Source organism: Mauremys reevesii, linkage group 9 (assembly GCF_016161935.1).
Source record: "Mauremys reevesii isolate NIE-2019 linkage group 9, ASM1616193v1, whole genome shotgun sequence".
Classification (NCBI taxonomy): Eukaryota; Metazoa; Chordata; order Testudines; family Geoemydidae; genus Mauremys; species Mauremys reevesii.
In genome coordinates this window covers 3,287,755-3,303,961 of record NC_052631.1, presented here as the reverse complement: position 1 = coordinate 3,303,961, position 16,207 = coordinate 3,287,755, and the positions used below count along the sequence as shown (strand labels likewise).

Below are 16,207 nucleotides of genomic sequence, written 5' to 3'. Positions count from 1 at the left end.
CTGGCAGCAGAGGCATCCATAGAGCACCTAACAGCTGCTGAAAAGGTCCAGCTGCTGCAGGCTCCAGGGGGACCAGTCATGCTGCTCAGGTCGCTCGCCTGCACGTCCCGGCAGATGGTGTAGAGGTGGGGGAGAGGATGGTGTCACACACAAACCCACAATGTAGGGCCTGGGGCATGATAAACAAGGCCGCAGTCGGGACCATCCCGAGAGCCAGGGTCAGACATGGTGAGGCACAGCACAGCCTCAGACACCACGGGATCTTCCTGGCACTAACCCCTATCCCCATATCCACTCTCACAACTCAGACACAGCTCCCAGCACCCGGGCGGGCTGCGACCCTCGGCTGTCCCAGACCCAGCGCCTGCCAAGCCTCTGTGCTGGCTCTGCTTTTGGGAGCCTGCCTTTTCCTAGGGGGCAGTGAGTGGAATTAAAGGCGTTTGCAGGGAAGATCTGCGAGATTTGCCAAAGGGGCTTTTCTGTGTCATTGTAAATAATAATACTGGGTTAAGCATCACAAAAGAGGCATGCTTTTATGGCGAGCTTTGAGCAGCTCTGATAATAATACAGAACTGCTGCCACCTTCAGGTCAGAGTTTAGATGACAGGCAGGAACAGGCTCAGAAGGGGAGTGGTACAAACCCCATCATTCTGGGAGATTTAAAACAGAGTTGGAGAAAATCACTGATGACCGTAGCAAGGGGAATAATCTTGCACTGGCAGGGAGATGGCCGGGATAGCCTCCTGGGTCTTTCCATCCCTAATGGATTTAAAACACACGCTGGGTTTAAATCCTATCCCCTCTGAATGGCCAGCAAGGATGTAATTGTGGTGGTAGCAGGTTACGGTGCTAAGAGTGTCTCTGGTCAAGGGCTCCTTTAGGAGGTCGATTCTTGTGCCCTGTGGTTTCTAGTGAGACCCATTGGCTTAGGGCATGACGTTAAATAGAGGTGCAGATCCAGCATCGCCAGCTCCTGTGATTTTACTGTGATAGTTGGTATTTTCCCTAAAGCCTGAGCTGCTGGAATCAGGTTATTCCAGGAGAATCTCAGCTTTCATTTAAAAGAAAAAGTAACTTCATCCCCCTCCACTGGGCTATTCTGCTTTGGCAGTCCTGGCTGGCCAGAGTTCCACAGCGACTGGGGCTCGGGCGCACTAAATCAATGGGCTGACCTAAGTAGAACATCAGGGTTGGAAGGGACCTCAGGAGGTATCTAGTCCAATCCCCTGCTTACAGCAGGACCAAGCCCCAGATGGCCCCCTCAAGGACTGAGCTCACAACTCTGGGTTTAAGAGGCTAATACTCAAACCACTGAGCTATCCCTCACCAGAGTGTGTTTAAAGCACCAGCTGGAAGTCACAGAGTGCCTAAGGGCACCAATGATGCTGGTAACTCAAGTCTCACTTTCCATGGTTAAGCAAGTGTTAATATGTAATAATGTTTCTGCTTAGGCCTGATGGGCTTAGTTTTTAAAAGCTGGTCTCCATTTTTACGCCTACCTAATATACGTGGGAACTGATGAGGGCCACACAAGCACCTGGAGAAATTGTGCATGCAGTTTTGCACCTGTAATCATTAATGGAGGCACTGTCACTTGCACAGCTAAGTACCAAATCTGTATGCACAATCAGGTATTTACACATCTACATGACATCATAAGTTGTGCATGCAATGAATGGAAGCCTGATTTAAAATCAGGCCCTGCCTATCTGTGGCATTTCTAGTACACTCATCACTGCAGGATCGAGGCACTATAAAGCACTTTCTATTTTCAGAGTGCTCCATTAACATCACCATCCTGTGAGACAGGTAAGGATCATTATCTCCATTTGATATATGAGAGAACTGAGGCACAGAGAAGTTAAATGATTTGCCCATGTCACACACAGAGTTGGTAACAGAGCTGGAATTAGAGTTAAGGAGTTCCAGGCTCCCAGCCATGTGTTTAATCTAACTGGAGATTTGCGCACCATTAGAGAGTTTCCTAAGAGTCAGGGATTTCCTCCCACTTATGTCTCCCCCCCTCGACCCCCCAAAAATAAAAACGTTAGAGAAATGGGGATTTCTGCTTGTTTGTACCTTTAAAATATCAGAAATTCTAATCTTAGTCTTTCTCACTTTTACTGGAGGACTCATTGGAAGTCTCAGGTGAGGATTGTGAGTACAGCTGATTGGGAAATTTTGACAAAACATTTTGCTGAAAAATGCCAGTTCACCAAAACGGAAACTGTTTGCAGAAAAGGGTCCCTTCGGAAGAATTTTCTGACTTGAAAGAAACAAAAGTTCTGAAATCACTGAAACATCCCATTTCCACAGGTTCAAAATGAAACCTTTTCAGTTCTTTTGAAATGTAATTTTATTTCTACCACAAATAGGTCAGAAAAAGAAAAATTTTGTAATTATTGAAACAAAACTTTTCAATTGAGCCGAACCAATTTTATTTTTTCAGATTGTTGGCTTGTGAAAATTTTCAAACATTTAACCTTTTGTCCTGATTCAGGAGGGGAACGTTTTTGGAACCTCAGAAATTCTCACAGGATGAGAAAACCATTTCCAGCCCTCACTGTGAGTGTTCTGATCCCTTGAGTAACATGGTGGCGAGTGAGGAACCTTGAACAAGCACATCTCTTCTCTCAATTGTCTGTTCAGGCGTGTGAGATTTAAAAGGGCTTGTTTACACTGTGGCACAGTGTGGTCTAAGGGGGTGTGACTTGTAGAGTGTGCTAATGTGTAGCACTCTAACTGCCTGTGTAGACCCCGCTGGTGCGAATGAAAAGGTACCAAGTGAGCATAACATAATCCTGGTTGAAACTGAACTACATAAACACGAGCTAGGTACCTTTTAGTTTGCACCAGCCCGGTCTACATGGGACAGTTCTTATCAAACTGTCTGTACTGGGCTATTTTGATTATCACTTCAAAAGTTTTTTTCTCTTACTTAATTGGCCTCTCAGAGTTGGTAAGACACCTCCCACCTTTTCATGCTCTCTGTATGCGTATATATCTCCTCACTATATGTTCCATTCCATGCATCCAAAGAAGTGGACTGTAGCCCATGAAAGCTTATGCTCGAATAAATTTGTTAGTCTCTAAGGTGCCACAAGTCCTCCTGTTCTTTTTAGTTAGAACTAGTGCACTCATATGGGTCTGAATTCAGATTGCGACCAACCTAGAGCTCACTGAACTTGGACCCCATGTTTTGATTTGACCCATTTGCAATGTCCAGCTCCAGATCTGAGTTCACCCAGGTAGGGGTGGCCTGTTCACAGGGAGGAGGTGGGAAGGGGGTGTGTGTCCATGCTGGGTTGTCTGGCTACACTTGCAAATTTGCAGCGCTGCAGCAGGGTGTGAAAACACACCCTCTCCAGTGCTGCAAATTGCGGCGCTGCAAAGCGCCAGTGTGGTCAAAGCCCCAGCGCTGTACGTTATTCCCCACAGGGAGGTGGAGTACGGACAGCGCTGGGAGAGCTCTCTCCAGCGCTGGCGCTTTGACTACACTTAGCGCTTCAAAGCGCTGCCACGGCAGCGCTTTGAAGTGCAAGTGTAGCCATATTTCCTTTTAAAGGTAACAGATTTCTATACTGAATCAGATCTCCAGTGCATCTAGTCTGGCATCCTGCCTCCAGCAGAGACCCAGGGGACCTGATGATTCAAAGGAAGGTAAAACCTAGCCTGTTTTGTAAGTGCACCCCCATCAATTGCCTAGTGCTCTGACACGGACAGAGAGAGAGAGGGGCGAATTCCTTCCTGATCTCTGGGCATTAAAAAAAACTTCTATCCTGAAGCTTACTTTGATTCCTCTTCTATCACTTCCCTAGCTCATAGACAAACTGCAAATTGTCCCAACCCTGACCATGATTCCAAGGAAGTTTTGGACTCTTTAATTGCCTGCGTGCACTTTCTGCATAACTTGAGTTGCTTTTTCCCAGCCATAGCGAGTTTTACCTGAACAAATCTGATTGGCTGCAAGGGCTCGGTTGCTCCGGATGACCTCTCAGACCCTCCTCCTTTGGTTGCAGCCGGTGTGTATTGTTCTCGCAGCAACATTGAGTTTTGTACAGTTGAGCATTAGTGTTTGTAAAAGAAAAGGGAACTTCACTCGCTTGATGGCCATTGAAAGACAGGAGCAGTGAGCTGAGGCCCGGAGGCTCCCTGGGAGGTGGTGTTCTTTATGCTCTGGACGTGCTGAACACGCGTTGGGATGAGGTACCTTCTCCAATATGTCGCGTGTTTCTTCGCCTTCTTCTCTGCTGGGTTTTTGATAGCAGCCACCTGGACAGACTGCTGGATGGTGAACGCTGACGACTCCCTGGAGGTAAGATCGAGATGAGGGTGACCCACGCACAGCAATGGGAACGTTCCTTTGGAAACCAAAGGGGACAGTCATGCTTCCTGGGGACAGGCAACAAAAAGCCACATCATGAGAGCCCAGCACATCAGCCTTTGGGAGGCTAAAACACCCACTGGGGTGATGGGGATGTGGCACCACCTGCTCAGACGCAACATCGATATAGGGAACCTCCATCTAGAGCGAAAGGCTGGAAATAGTTTAATGAGCCAGTGGTAAATGGGGTGGAATGGATTTCTCCAGGAAAGGCTGCCAAGTGCCACTGCAGTCTGATTTTTCTGTTTACCCATCTGTAAGAAAACAAGCTGCCAGGTTGCTCAGGAATCCTACAGACTGAGCCTGCCAAGAAAATGGAGAGAGCGTAGGCATTAGGGCCCTGGTAGCTCCCGCTAGCATCATTGTTCCGCTGTCTCTCATACTTTCTCCCTATTATCTTGGGTGAAAAGCAGCTAATGACTTTGGAGAGTGGTATTTGCTCTAGCAAATTGCTTACTGCGACAAACTTCACAGCCCAGAATCTGTTCTCAGCGTCAGCGGTGTAAATGCAGAATAACTCCATTGGCTTTAACAGCATTACTCTGGATTTGCACCAGCGTAAGAGAGCACAATTTGGTCCTACATTTCCAGTCCACATGGATACCCTGGATTGGTTGTTTTCTCCTCGTTTTGTGAATTCTATAGATCAGACTCTGTAAAATAAAGAAGCCAAAGATAAAGAACAAGGAGTACTCGTGGCACCTCAGAGACTAACAAATTTATTTGGGCATAAGCTTTCATGGGCTAAAACCCACTTCATCAGATGCATGGAGTAGAAAATACAGTAGGAAGATATATATATATATATATATATATATATACAGAGAACATGAAAAGACGGGGGGTGCCATACCAACTCTAACAAGACAAATCAATTAAGTTGGGCTATTATCAGCAGGAGAAAAAAAACTTTTGTAGTGATAATCAGCATGACCCATTTCAAACAGTTGACAAGAAGGTGTGTGTAACAGAAGGGGGAAAATTAGCGTGGGGAAATAGGCTTCAGAGTGTTAGCCGTGACCCCTCCACTCCCTGTCTTTATTCAAGCCTAATTTAATGGTGTGCAGTTTGCAAATTAATTCCAGTTCTGCGGTTTCTCATCGGAGTCTGTTTCTGAAAGTGTTTTTGTTGAAGAATTGCGACTTTTCGGTCTGTAATTGAGTGGCTTTCTGAGACACACCTATGGGGCTAGCAGAACTTTGGGGGGAATGCAGAGATTGGCTTTTAGTTCTGAGCCTCAGAAATCTCCCCGCTGACATTTACACAGATTAGCAGTCTAGAAAAACTGCAACAAAAGTAAATTGCGAGTATCAAAGCAGCAGACTGACCTCCCTGCCTCCCACCACGCAGTCCCAAGCAGTCCCCTGGCTCCCAAACACTCACCACTTTCACAAGTACACAGCACCACACAGCTCTATTATTGCTGCCTTTGAAACCCCCAGAATGGTCAGACCCTGCTGAAGGGCTGCAGTTTGTAGAACATATGTTCTCTAGAAAGGTCTGTGCTTTGCACAGTCGGGGTGAAATTCACTCCCAGGCAGTCTTACAAACAGACTTCCTATCTCCCACCTACTTGCTAATGTATGGAATCAGAGGGGTCACGCTGGCTGGGCACCACTGGCGCAGAGATCAGAATCTGCTCTCAGCTGCCACAGCAATAAGCATGATGTTAGGGCCCACCCAGAACAGTGAAAGGTCACAACAGCAACAGGGAAAGATGATTTTCCCCTAACACCACAAACCCCAATAGTCTCAAGGCCTAGGTACTATGGTGATCGGTGCTCAGAGATCTGTACTGTAGAAAGAAACAAAACGATGATGTTCAGCATGTCTAAGTATTAAGCTCAGATACATTTAAGGACTGATCCCCAGCAGGTGTAAATGGAAGTCTTCCACCTATACCAAAGCTGGCCCTGGATTTTCAGTCTATTGCAGGCAGATGTGAGAAATCCGAGGTCATTGGAAGCTTTTTCTCTCCTTGCCTCTAGCAGCAGATGGCTTGAATTTGACGGGGCTTGGAAAGTTTAAAAGACAACAGGGAGACACCAGAATCTAGCCATTTACAGTAAAGCACCTAAACATATCGACTGCATCGTAACTATATTGTGCCTCACTATTCATTTTTCACAGACCTGAATTCATTCGGAATAAAACAATTTGTATAAAGGATCCAGCCCATGAACAAAAGGCTTTTTAACCTTGTCTTCACCCTCCCCTCGGGTTTCACCTAAGTGCTCCATTAACACGGAGTTGGGTTAATGGTAGCCACTATTCTCACGTACCTGCCCTGAGCGTGAATACCAAACCATACAGCAAAGTGCCCCCAGCGTTAATACCTGATAGAATGAGCTTCTTAATTCCCCTAATGAGCTCATTGCCTCTCTAAATATGGGCATGCAGGTAAATGATCAATTCTCTGGGAGCTCGGAAATTGACATTGCTCCTGGTTTCAATCAGCTTTCGGTTTGCAGGGAGAGGAGCTGCGTTTCCAGTAAGAATCCCTGAGCAGTTTTTATTCGGGCTGGAGTTAGGTTTCCTTCGTGGTGAGCATCACTACGCACGTTGCTGGGCTGGGATAGCAGTGCCCTAGAGCAGGGGTTCCCAAACAGTGCACCTACCACTGGGGAGCATCAGCTTGATATTCCCTCTACTCGCTTCACAACCATCTTTTAAGAAAGTAAACCACGAACCAATGACGTTTGGGAGCTTCTGGACTAGAGGCTCAGTTCACTTGGGATAAGTTTGAACAGGTCCCTGAACTTTCCTGGTCCTGGAAACTGCTTCAGAAAAAGCTCTCTCGGGGGACGTCATCCCTCTCTGATTTCAGCCAGGTTAGAAATTAATATTAACATTTTTATTGTATTCTTTAATGGTTCTTCTACCATATTCATCACCGCAGTATCTGAGAGCCTTCCAACCGTGCGTTCCATGACATCTGTTTGGATCTCTCATCCTCTCCTTAGGGGGGAAAGTGTGTGTAGGTGTCATTTTTAAAAGGCTCTTTAGATCTAGCGACACGCATTCTCTATGTTTGTTACAGAAGAAATGTCAGAAATGCACCTGACAGGCGGAGCTGAAGGTGGAGAGTTTTAGATCCTGGGAAGTTCGTTCCACAGTCTTGGCCCGGCCCCCAAGGAGCTGTGTCTTGCAGCCCAGATGAGCTTTATTCTGATGGTAGAAATTTCCATTGTGCCAGAGGAGTGGAGCTGTCAGCACAGAACCGGGGCCCTATTCTGCTAGGCATGGTGCAAACATATAAGGTGAACACGGCCTTTGCCCTGCAGACAGAGACCTTTGGTTGCCATTCTCTTTATTAACCAGGGAGGCACTCAGGGACTGTTGACAGCCGTGTCAGCACCTAGAGAAATACAAGCTGAAAAGACCAATGACGCAGGAGAGGTCAGGGCGGGGGGGAACAATATACTGGAGTAGCCCAAGGATGAAACAGGCCCATTACAATAGAGCACCAATTAGCCCCATGCTCTCCTCACCGAGCCAGGGTGAGATGGCTCACTCCGTACTGGCACTGCAGCATCTGGGGAAGAGCTCTGAATGGCGGGTGGGGAGTGGCCGTATGGGTACAGACAGGGAAGGCAGTGCAGAGGTAAGAAGAATGCGGGAAGACAGGAGCCTCTCATGGTGTTTTGGCTTTGCCATTGGTGTCTGAACGAATTCAGGGCCAGGAGAGGGGGGTGACAGACACTCGAAACACACCAAGACACACAAAACTTTGACTGAGCTCTCTTGGGTTAGCAAAGGGCTCGGTTCAGATTTCAGGCCCAGGGTAGAGTTTTGCACATAGAGGCGTGGATTCTCCATGGAAACTGGGAAGTCCTGAAGCCCTGCATAGCTCTAGATTTGGAGTATCGATGTAGCTGAAATCATTCATTTTGAAGACAACACTAAACTTGGGGGCGAGTGGGGGGGGCGGGGGCCTGACTGTAGGCGCTAGCTGGTCTCAGGATGAGGTGGCTGAGTGGCAGCCTCGGTCTCTGCTGTTCTCTGCCTGAGGACTGAATGCTTTAGTCTAACACAAGTTATTGGCCTATGATCTAATGGTCCCTTCTGGCCTTAAGCTCTCCGACACTGACACTAGGTGGTATAGAAAATGGAATGTGTCTAAGTGTAAATCATTGCACTTGAGTATCAATATACCCCTTCTAAGAGTAGCCTAAATGGCCATGGCTTAGCTAATATGCTAGAGGGAAAGGACTGGCTGAACTGACAGAACCAACATTTAAACTGCCAGTCCAGTGTGTAATAGTAACCAAATCTAGTAAGGTATTGTCTTACGCCAAGAGGGGTAGGTTATGTACCCAGCCATAGACGTACAGAGCATTGTCTTTCAGTATAGTGTGGTATCATTTCCCCGGCTCAAGAGATTACAAGTTGTGTAATGTGTCCTATTAACTGGGTTGGTACCTGGTATTCTTATGTTCTTATGTATTATCTGACTAAATTTAAGGCTGATATTTGGTGCATTTTGCCATCCAAAAAAGGAGATTTGTCTCATCATCCAAACAAGAGGTACTGCTCCTCTTTCCTACGGGGGTTACTCTTTTGTTAAACTAGGCTGGGATTTCTCTGGCAGCCGTAATGCAGACTTGAGTCCAAGGTAGCACAAACATTAGCCCTGCTCCCTGCTATATGTACAAGCAATGCCAAGAATATGCAAGAGGTGCTTAATTCCCGTTGGCATATTTACAGTGCTAACAAAAATATCTTCCATGTTAGACTGACTTATGGGGGTTGGGTGGGAAGGCTCAGGGGGCTGGGAATCTGGGCGAGGGGGCATGAATGGTGAATGACCTCAACCCGAGTTATGGTCCCAGGGCAAAAAGGCAGCCGGGGGAAGCCGTCCTTGCTGCTGGCCACCTTGTCCACACACTCAGGAGAGGATCTTAGTCCCCGGGGATGTGAGTCCAGCAGCTGTCACTCCCACTAAGTTCACTTTGAAACAGGAAACCCCAAAGCACAAGCTATGGGGTTTCTTCCCCTACCAAACTTCTGGTGGCTCGAGGTAAAATTATATGGGGCAGAATCGTCTTAATTTAAAACAATGTTCACTCAGAACCAAGTTGTACAGTGACTTTTCAGTCCCGAGTGACCTGAGTTGCAGGCATGTTGGTAACCACCAGCCTGGAGCCTGATTCTGGAAATGGCAAAACTCTTATTGTCATTAACTATTTGTGGTGCTGTAGGAACTAGGCATCCCAGGCCCAGACCAGGAGCCCCTTGTGCTAGGCATTGTATAAACAGTCCCTGCCCCAAAGATCTTACAATCTAAGCACAGGAGAAGAGACAACAGGGGGCTGCAGACAGGGGAGCACGAGAAAAGGATGCGACAATACAGGTCAGCATGATAGGTAGTGGGCTCAGTACACTGAACACTTTCGCCTGAGCAATTGTCCAGCGATGAAGACCAGCCCCTGTGGAAGTCAATGGGAGTTTTGTCATTCACTTCACTGGGCTAAAATGTCCCTCACGCTCCCTCCTCTGGCTCCTGCTGTTTTATCTGGGTGTGCTCACTGGCTGCGTTTTTACTTCTAGGTGAGCACGAAGTGCCGTGGCCTGTGGTGGGAATGCGTCACCAACGTGTTCGATGGGATTCAAACCTGTGACGAGTATGACTCTATATTTGCCGAGCACCCCTGTACGTATGCTTCAGATTTCAATCACAAACCATGGAAGGGTGGCATGGCATGCGAGAGGGAGGGGAGATTGTCACAGCCTGAAATATTTTCAAAGGGAGTCCCAGCAAAAAAAGTTTGAGAACCCCTGATCTAGTCCAACCCCCTGCCAAGATGCAGCAGTTGTTACAGGTGGCTATCCAGCCTCCTTTGGAAAACCTCCAGTGAAGGAGCTTCAAACATTCTCCTTTCCAAGGACAGATTTTGTATGGCAGGCTCCACAGGAGATTTTTATCATATTGCAAGATGTAAAGCTGATTTGATACTCTTAGAAACCTGAAGGGTTAGGGCTTGTCTTCACTGCAAAGTGAATGAGTTATAACTTGAGTGCTGTCCCTAACTCCAGTCCTGTCCACACAAGAATCCTTAACTCGAGTGCGATGGTGCTTTTAACTCGAGCCAGTTGGCCCGTCAGGGGGCTAGCTGCATTTGAGTGAGCACAACTCATCAGCCGCTAACACAACTGCTCAGTAGTGTGGAAGCAGGCTTGTACCACTCAAATGCTGCTAGTCCTCCAAGGGCTTCCCACAATTCCCACGTGTGCCCCAAAAGGTCAGAGACGTTCTGCCACAATTCACTAGGAAAGAATTTGTAGCGTGGCTCAGCTTATGGCAGAACCATGGGATACGGCCCCAGAAACTTTTGTGACAGCTCCAGTGTGGACACAAGCAACTCAAGCAGGATTTCACAATCTGGCTACTCTCACTTTTGCTAAGGTAACTGGAGAGGAGTGACTCCAGTTATCCACTCGGCAGTGAAGACAGACCCTTAGGTGGGGCACGGGCCGTGTGTGTGCCTGGCGCTGGCCATCTGCACAGGGTCAGTTTCACCTTCTGTCTGTCAGGAGAACCTCCATGAAAGGCACAGCTGGCTGGGGTGCTCAGGACAAGATGACATGTTTCTGGCTGCCTCCTCATCCCAATAAAAAGGCCTCAGCAAAGGCCTGCCCACGGTGCCTGCTGCCATCCCAGCTCTTCATCTTCCAGACATTCTTATCCTTGAAGTATCTATGGTTAGATTAGCCATAGTGCAGTGGGATTAACTGAGGATGTGCCACCGGTTGGGGGAAGAAGAGGCCTTCTGTATTAATGTCCAGTATACAAGCAAGACTATGGATAACTAGCATCAACTATGGGCCTGTCAACTACCATCATCCAGGGTGTGACATCAATGGTGGGGCCTAGCACTGTGGTGCTCTCCAAAAGATGGGGTGATTTTTACATGGGGGACGTAATCATTTTAGAGCGCTGCATAGCAGCCACTCTCTTCTGGTTGAAGTGGCAGATGTCAGCTGATCACCAGGCCTAAGGTTTCACGCAATACCCCTTTCTGGAGAGATTCTGCTACCTCAGGTGCTTTGATTTCAATGGGCGTGTCTGGGGAAGACGCTCTGTGACGATGGGAGCGCGCTCTCCCATCAGCATAATTACTCCACTTCTGCGAGAGGCGGAAGCGCCGGTGTGGACAGCGCTTCGGTCGCTGTCACTTGTGTCACTTGGGGGTGTGTGTCTTTTTCACACCCCTGAGTGCCGTACGTTACCTCGACTCACCCGGTAGTGTAGACCTGCCCCCAGTTCTTTAGCTTTTAGGATCCTGGCTGTATCTCCTTGCTGTACCACAACCCCCTACCCTGTCCTGCAGTGAAGCTGGTTCTGACCAGAGCCATGATGATCACAGCAGACATCCTGGCGGGGTTTGGATTCGCTTTCCTGATCCTGGGACTTGACTGCGTCAAATTCCTCACGGACGAGCCCACCATCAAGCTGCGCATCTGTCTCGTGTCTGGAGTCACGTTGCTCATAGCAGGTATTTGTCCAGTGCAGTCACATGATTATAGATGTCCCGTTTAAAAATAAATACCGGTAATTAGTGCAAAGGAGTGAGAGTAGTTTAGTGGGCTGAGACACTCGCTCTAGGAGAGGAAGCATGGTCCAATGGTTTGGCTGCTAGCCAGACAACCAAATTCAATTCTCTACTATACCGCTGACTTCCTTTGTGACCCTGGCAAGTTACTTAGCTTCTCCGTGCCTCAGTTTCCCATCTGTAAAATGGGGATAATAGCACTGCCCTGCCTTAGCCTCACAACCGGGGTAGTCTGAGGCTGACAACATTAGCATGTGAGCGTCTTAGATACTAGCATGATGGGGGCCAGAGCAGTAACTGGGATAAATAGGTGCCAAGTTATAGCATTGGCTCACTATGGACAAAGTCACTTTATTTATTTAGATTTGCACCAGTATTAAAAAAGCTCTCCCAATGTCACTTCCCTCACAGATATAAAGGATCTAATGCCAGTCGGGCTTCTGAATACATGTGCTTATAACGTGCTCAGAGATCCGCTTCTGTATGGCCCAGCGCGTATTAGAGCTAATTGAAAAGCACTTTGTGAACATTTCGTTGGCCATTTCCTCTGGATGTGTGTATCCAAATTCCAAATATGCCTGAAAAACATTGAAATTCAAAAACTCCTGATCAGCTACAAGTTGATAAACAAGGGACGGTGGGGCAGGGGGGAATTGCATAGATATATAATCTCCCCTCCCCCTCAACACACTTTTAAGTAGAAGTTTCAAAATTTGAAAGATGTCAGCCAGCTAGAGTGTCCATCACACGTTTGAGCAAGCAAACCCATCGAGTATAAACTGCCCTTGAGTACACATGGGACCCGCCAGATGACGTCGGCAGGAGCTAATGGGAGCGTTAGGAGATGGCAGAGTATACGCCAAGAATCGCATAGTCCCGGTAATCACCGTGACCTGTCTGACAGCTCTCTCCGGTGCTCTTTTCTCCTGCCCTGCAGGCTTCCCAGGTCTTATTGGCTCAGTATGGTATGCCCTCGGGGTGTACGTGGAGCGCTCCACCCTGGTTTTGCACAATGTGTTTCTTGGCATCCAGTATAAGTTTGGCTGGTCTTGTTGGCTCGGAATGGCTGGGTCCCTGGGCTGCTTCTTATCTGGGGCTGTGCTCACCTGCTGCATGTATCTCTTCCGAGGTAAGACCCAACGGCATCAACTAAACACAGTCGAGACAAGGTTAATAATCTCGTAGGAGCTGTTACACATGTCCAGAGCGATAGAACGTTGCTCAGGCGGCATCTCCCAGGCAGAGAGGAGAGCTCAAGTCTGTGTGTCCATTAGACCCTTGAATTCACTGCTGTGGTTCTGACTGCTGGGATGTGGATCCTTAGCAGCTTAGAACAGGACCAAGATTCTTCACAAATTTCCTATAGCTCTCCAGCGGCCTATCAGAGGCTATTTCCTGAGGCTCACGCCTGATCTGACTGCATTGGAGAATGTGGCATTCAGAGATCACTCAGTACTTCATGTGCTCACAAGAGATCTGCTGTGTTCTGTGTCTGGTTCCGTCCAACTGGCTGCGCAAAACAACAAGAGCGTCCAGGTGCTCTGTCTGGGAAGCTCAGCCCTTAAAGACCCAGTCCCCAATATCACAGGCCTATATAAAAAGCTTCATCTCCTATCCAGCATCATCATGTGTGATGGTTAAGTGTGCATCAGTGTTTTGCCTGTAAAATGCGGAGAGTAATACTTTACTCATCTTTGTGAAGTGCTTTGAGATCCTCAGATGGAAGATGCGGTCTAAGTGTAAAGTGCAATGTTATAATTTACCTTATTAACAAATTGGAAGCATCATTGCATTGTATTCTGAGGGCACTTTGCTGATGGAAATGGCTGGGTCATTGCTAATCAGATTTTCCTCTTTCTTTCCCTTTGCAACACAGATGTTGGCTCTGGGAGATTCTATCCCCCCAATTCCTTCAGGAAGATGTATTCCCCAGCTGGAACGACTGTGGCAAACACATACTATCCATCGTCTCAGACAGCGACTGCCAAAATGTACGCAATGGACACCAGAGTGTGAGGAACAGCAAATGAGGAGACTAGAGCTCTGCTTTTATTTTGAACTGCTTATTCAGAGGCCTGGCCTCCAGCATTTGTGAGGGGGATGCTAAGTCGTGCCTCACAGATACGTGTAGAATGGCTTGAAATAAAATCATCACCTTCAGCAACAAGGCAAGAAAGCAGCTGCCAGGAAGGATCACGAATGCAGGACTCCCACTGAGTTGCATTCTGAGAGGTGCTAAGCACCAGCTGAATTCCATTCATCTTGCTGTTCAGCCTCAGTCAAAATTTGGCCCATTGACTTCACTGTGAGTTGAAAGAAATCAGCTCTTTGCAGGAGTGGGCACCTATGTGTTGTATAAAGAAACCAAAACATGAAGGGGGCGGTGGGACTCACAGAGCTAATCCATGTGTGATAAGGCGCTGACAGACCAGGGAGACCACACATATGGGCCTCCGCTGAAAGGCGGCTGGGCCGCCAGGTCAACATCTGGAATCCATGTAGTCAGGACGTAGGCGTGTCCTCTCGAGAGCAACAACAGATCGGTAGAGAAGGGAACGGGCTGTACTACCCTGCACCCTCCCCTGCTGTCTGTGCCTTAGGCTCGCCCACAAATCACCAGCTGGAGAAAACGCTGTATGGGCAGATGCATTCTGCCCCGCGAAATGAGTAGCTGATCAGGCAACCCATTTGGGATTCTCTGTTGCTCAGCTCTGGAAATCCTAATTCAGTACTTACCCATTCCCTTCCTGAGTCAGACAAGGACAGTTTGGGTGAGGATGCAGAACTGGCCTTGTCTCATGATGAATGGATTAACTAGGAGCTGATATAACTGACTGTAAAATCCCTTTGACCGGAACCCCCTTTAAATCAAAACACTTTCTTATCCAATTCAGAGCTATTTTACCGGGCATGAAATCTACAGCCCTTACGTAGCTCTTGGGTAGGCTAGAATGTAGGCCTTTTCTTCACTAGGAAAAAAAATCGTGTTTTTAACAAATTAGCTAACAAAAGCTAAAACCCCAGTGTAGACAGGGCAATTTTCAACATGTTTGCTGGTAGCCACAGACTGTGGGTGGGAGTCTCAAGTTTAACTCACCCAGTTTAGCATGTGTTAAGTCGACGCTCCTTGTCTAGACAAGAGTTTTAGAACACGTTAGTTAGCATAGCTTAGCTAATGTGGCAGCAATGCATTTTTATCCCCATCTAGACGAGATGCTAGGCACTTCCCGGTACTATTGGAATGGCTCTCTTGGATTCAAGGGACAGGATGAGTGTATAAATGCAGGTGCTTTATGAAAAATAGATATTGTTTGTAAATAACCTCTTTGATTAGTTTATTTCCTTCCCTGTAAATAGATACTGATTTCCAATTGCAGCACACCCAGTAAAATGGTCTTATAATAAAATAGTTAAATCTGTATTACCCATTTTGTCTGTAATATTTCACCCTCTTGTTACTTTCCTCAGCCTCAGGTAACCATGTAAATAATATACTTTGTTGTGACCTCTTACGATTAAACAATTTGCTAAGGCAGAGGTTTGTATATATTTTTAAATATAGTGTTTCCTCCCCCCCTGTTTTCATGAGTTATTTGCATGGAGCTCTGGTGATTTTATTAGAATGAGGAAGTGGATCCAGAGAGCACAGTTTTACTTAAACATTTTAGAACTGTAATAAAACTCACACTGCGAAACGCATGTAATTTCCAGTCCTGCAGGATTCTCCCATGGTGGTGGGAGGGGAGGAGAGGTGCTCAGGTGATAGTCCTGCTAGATCATGATTTGTGTGATATAGATAACGTCCCTCTTGGAAATGAGGGGCAAAAGGCAGCAGCACAAATAGGAAGAGGCTTTAGGAAGAGGTTTGATCTCTGATCGCAAACACTGGATCCCACTGCATATCACCGTCACTTGCTTTTCAAAATCTAGCAGCCTTTGCTGTGAACTTTAGATGCATCCATGTTTTTTAATCTGTTCTTAATGTTTCCAAAGGGCAAATGCTTCTGAAAAGAAAATCCATACAGAAGAAGCATTCATACATGCTGCTTTCTGCATCGATGAGTCCCAAGAATGTGCAGAAGTATAAATGAGATTAGTTTGTATAACACAATGACTAAACAACAGGCCCTGGGTGCCCCACTTCTTTAAATGGGAAACCAAACGGCTTTTTACCTGTTAAGAGCGCCAGGATATTGAGTTCTTCCTGCAGTTGTTGACAGCATTTAATAATAGTGAACAAATATATAATAATCAATAATACCGCTTAGCA

The 16,207-nt window shown here is 47.0% G+C and overlaps 1 protein-coding gene across 1 annotated transcript; it reads left to right on the top strand.

Annotated features, from left to right (window-relative positions):
- Nucleotides 1-4,201: 4,201 nt before the first annotated feature.
- On the top strand, nucleotides 4,202-13,953 carry CLDN16 (claudin 16). The gene is made up of 5 exons (XM_039489712.1): nucleotides 4,202-4,315; nucleotides 9,935-10,037; nucleotides 11,716-11,880; nucleotides 12,875-13,066; nucleotides 13,814-13,953. The coding sequence occupies exons 1-5, from the start codon at nucleotides 4,202-4,204 to the stop codon at nucleotides 13,951-13,953; spliced, it is 714 nt and encodes a 237-aa protein (XP_039345646.1).
- Nucleotides 13,954-16,207: the final 2,254 nt, after the last annotated feature.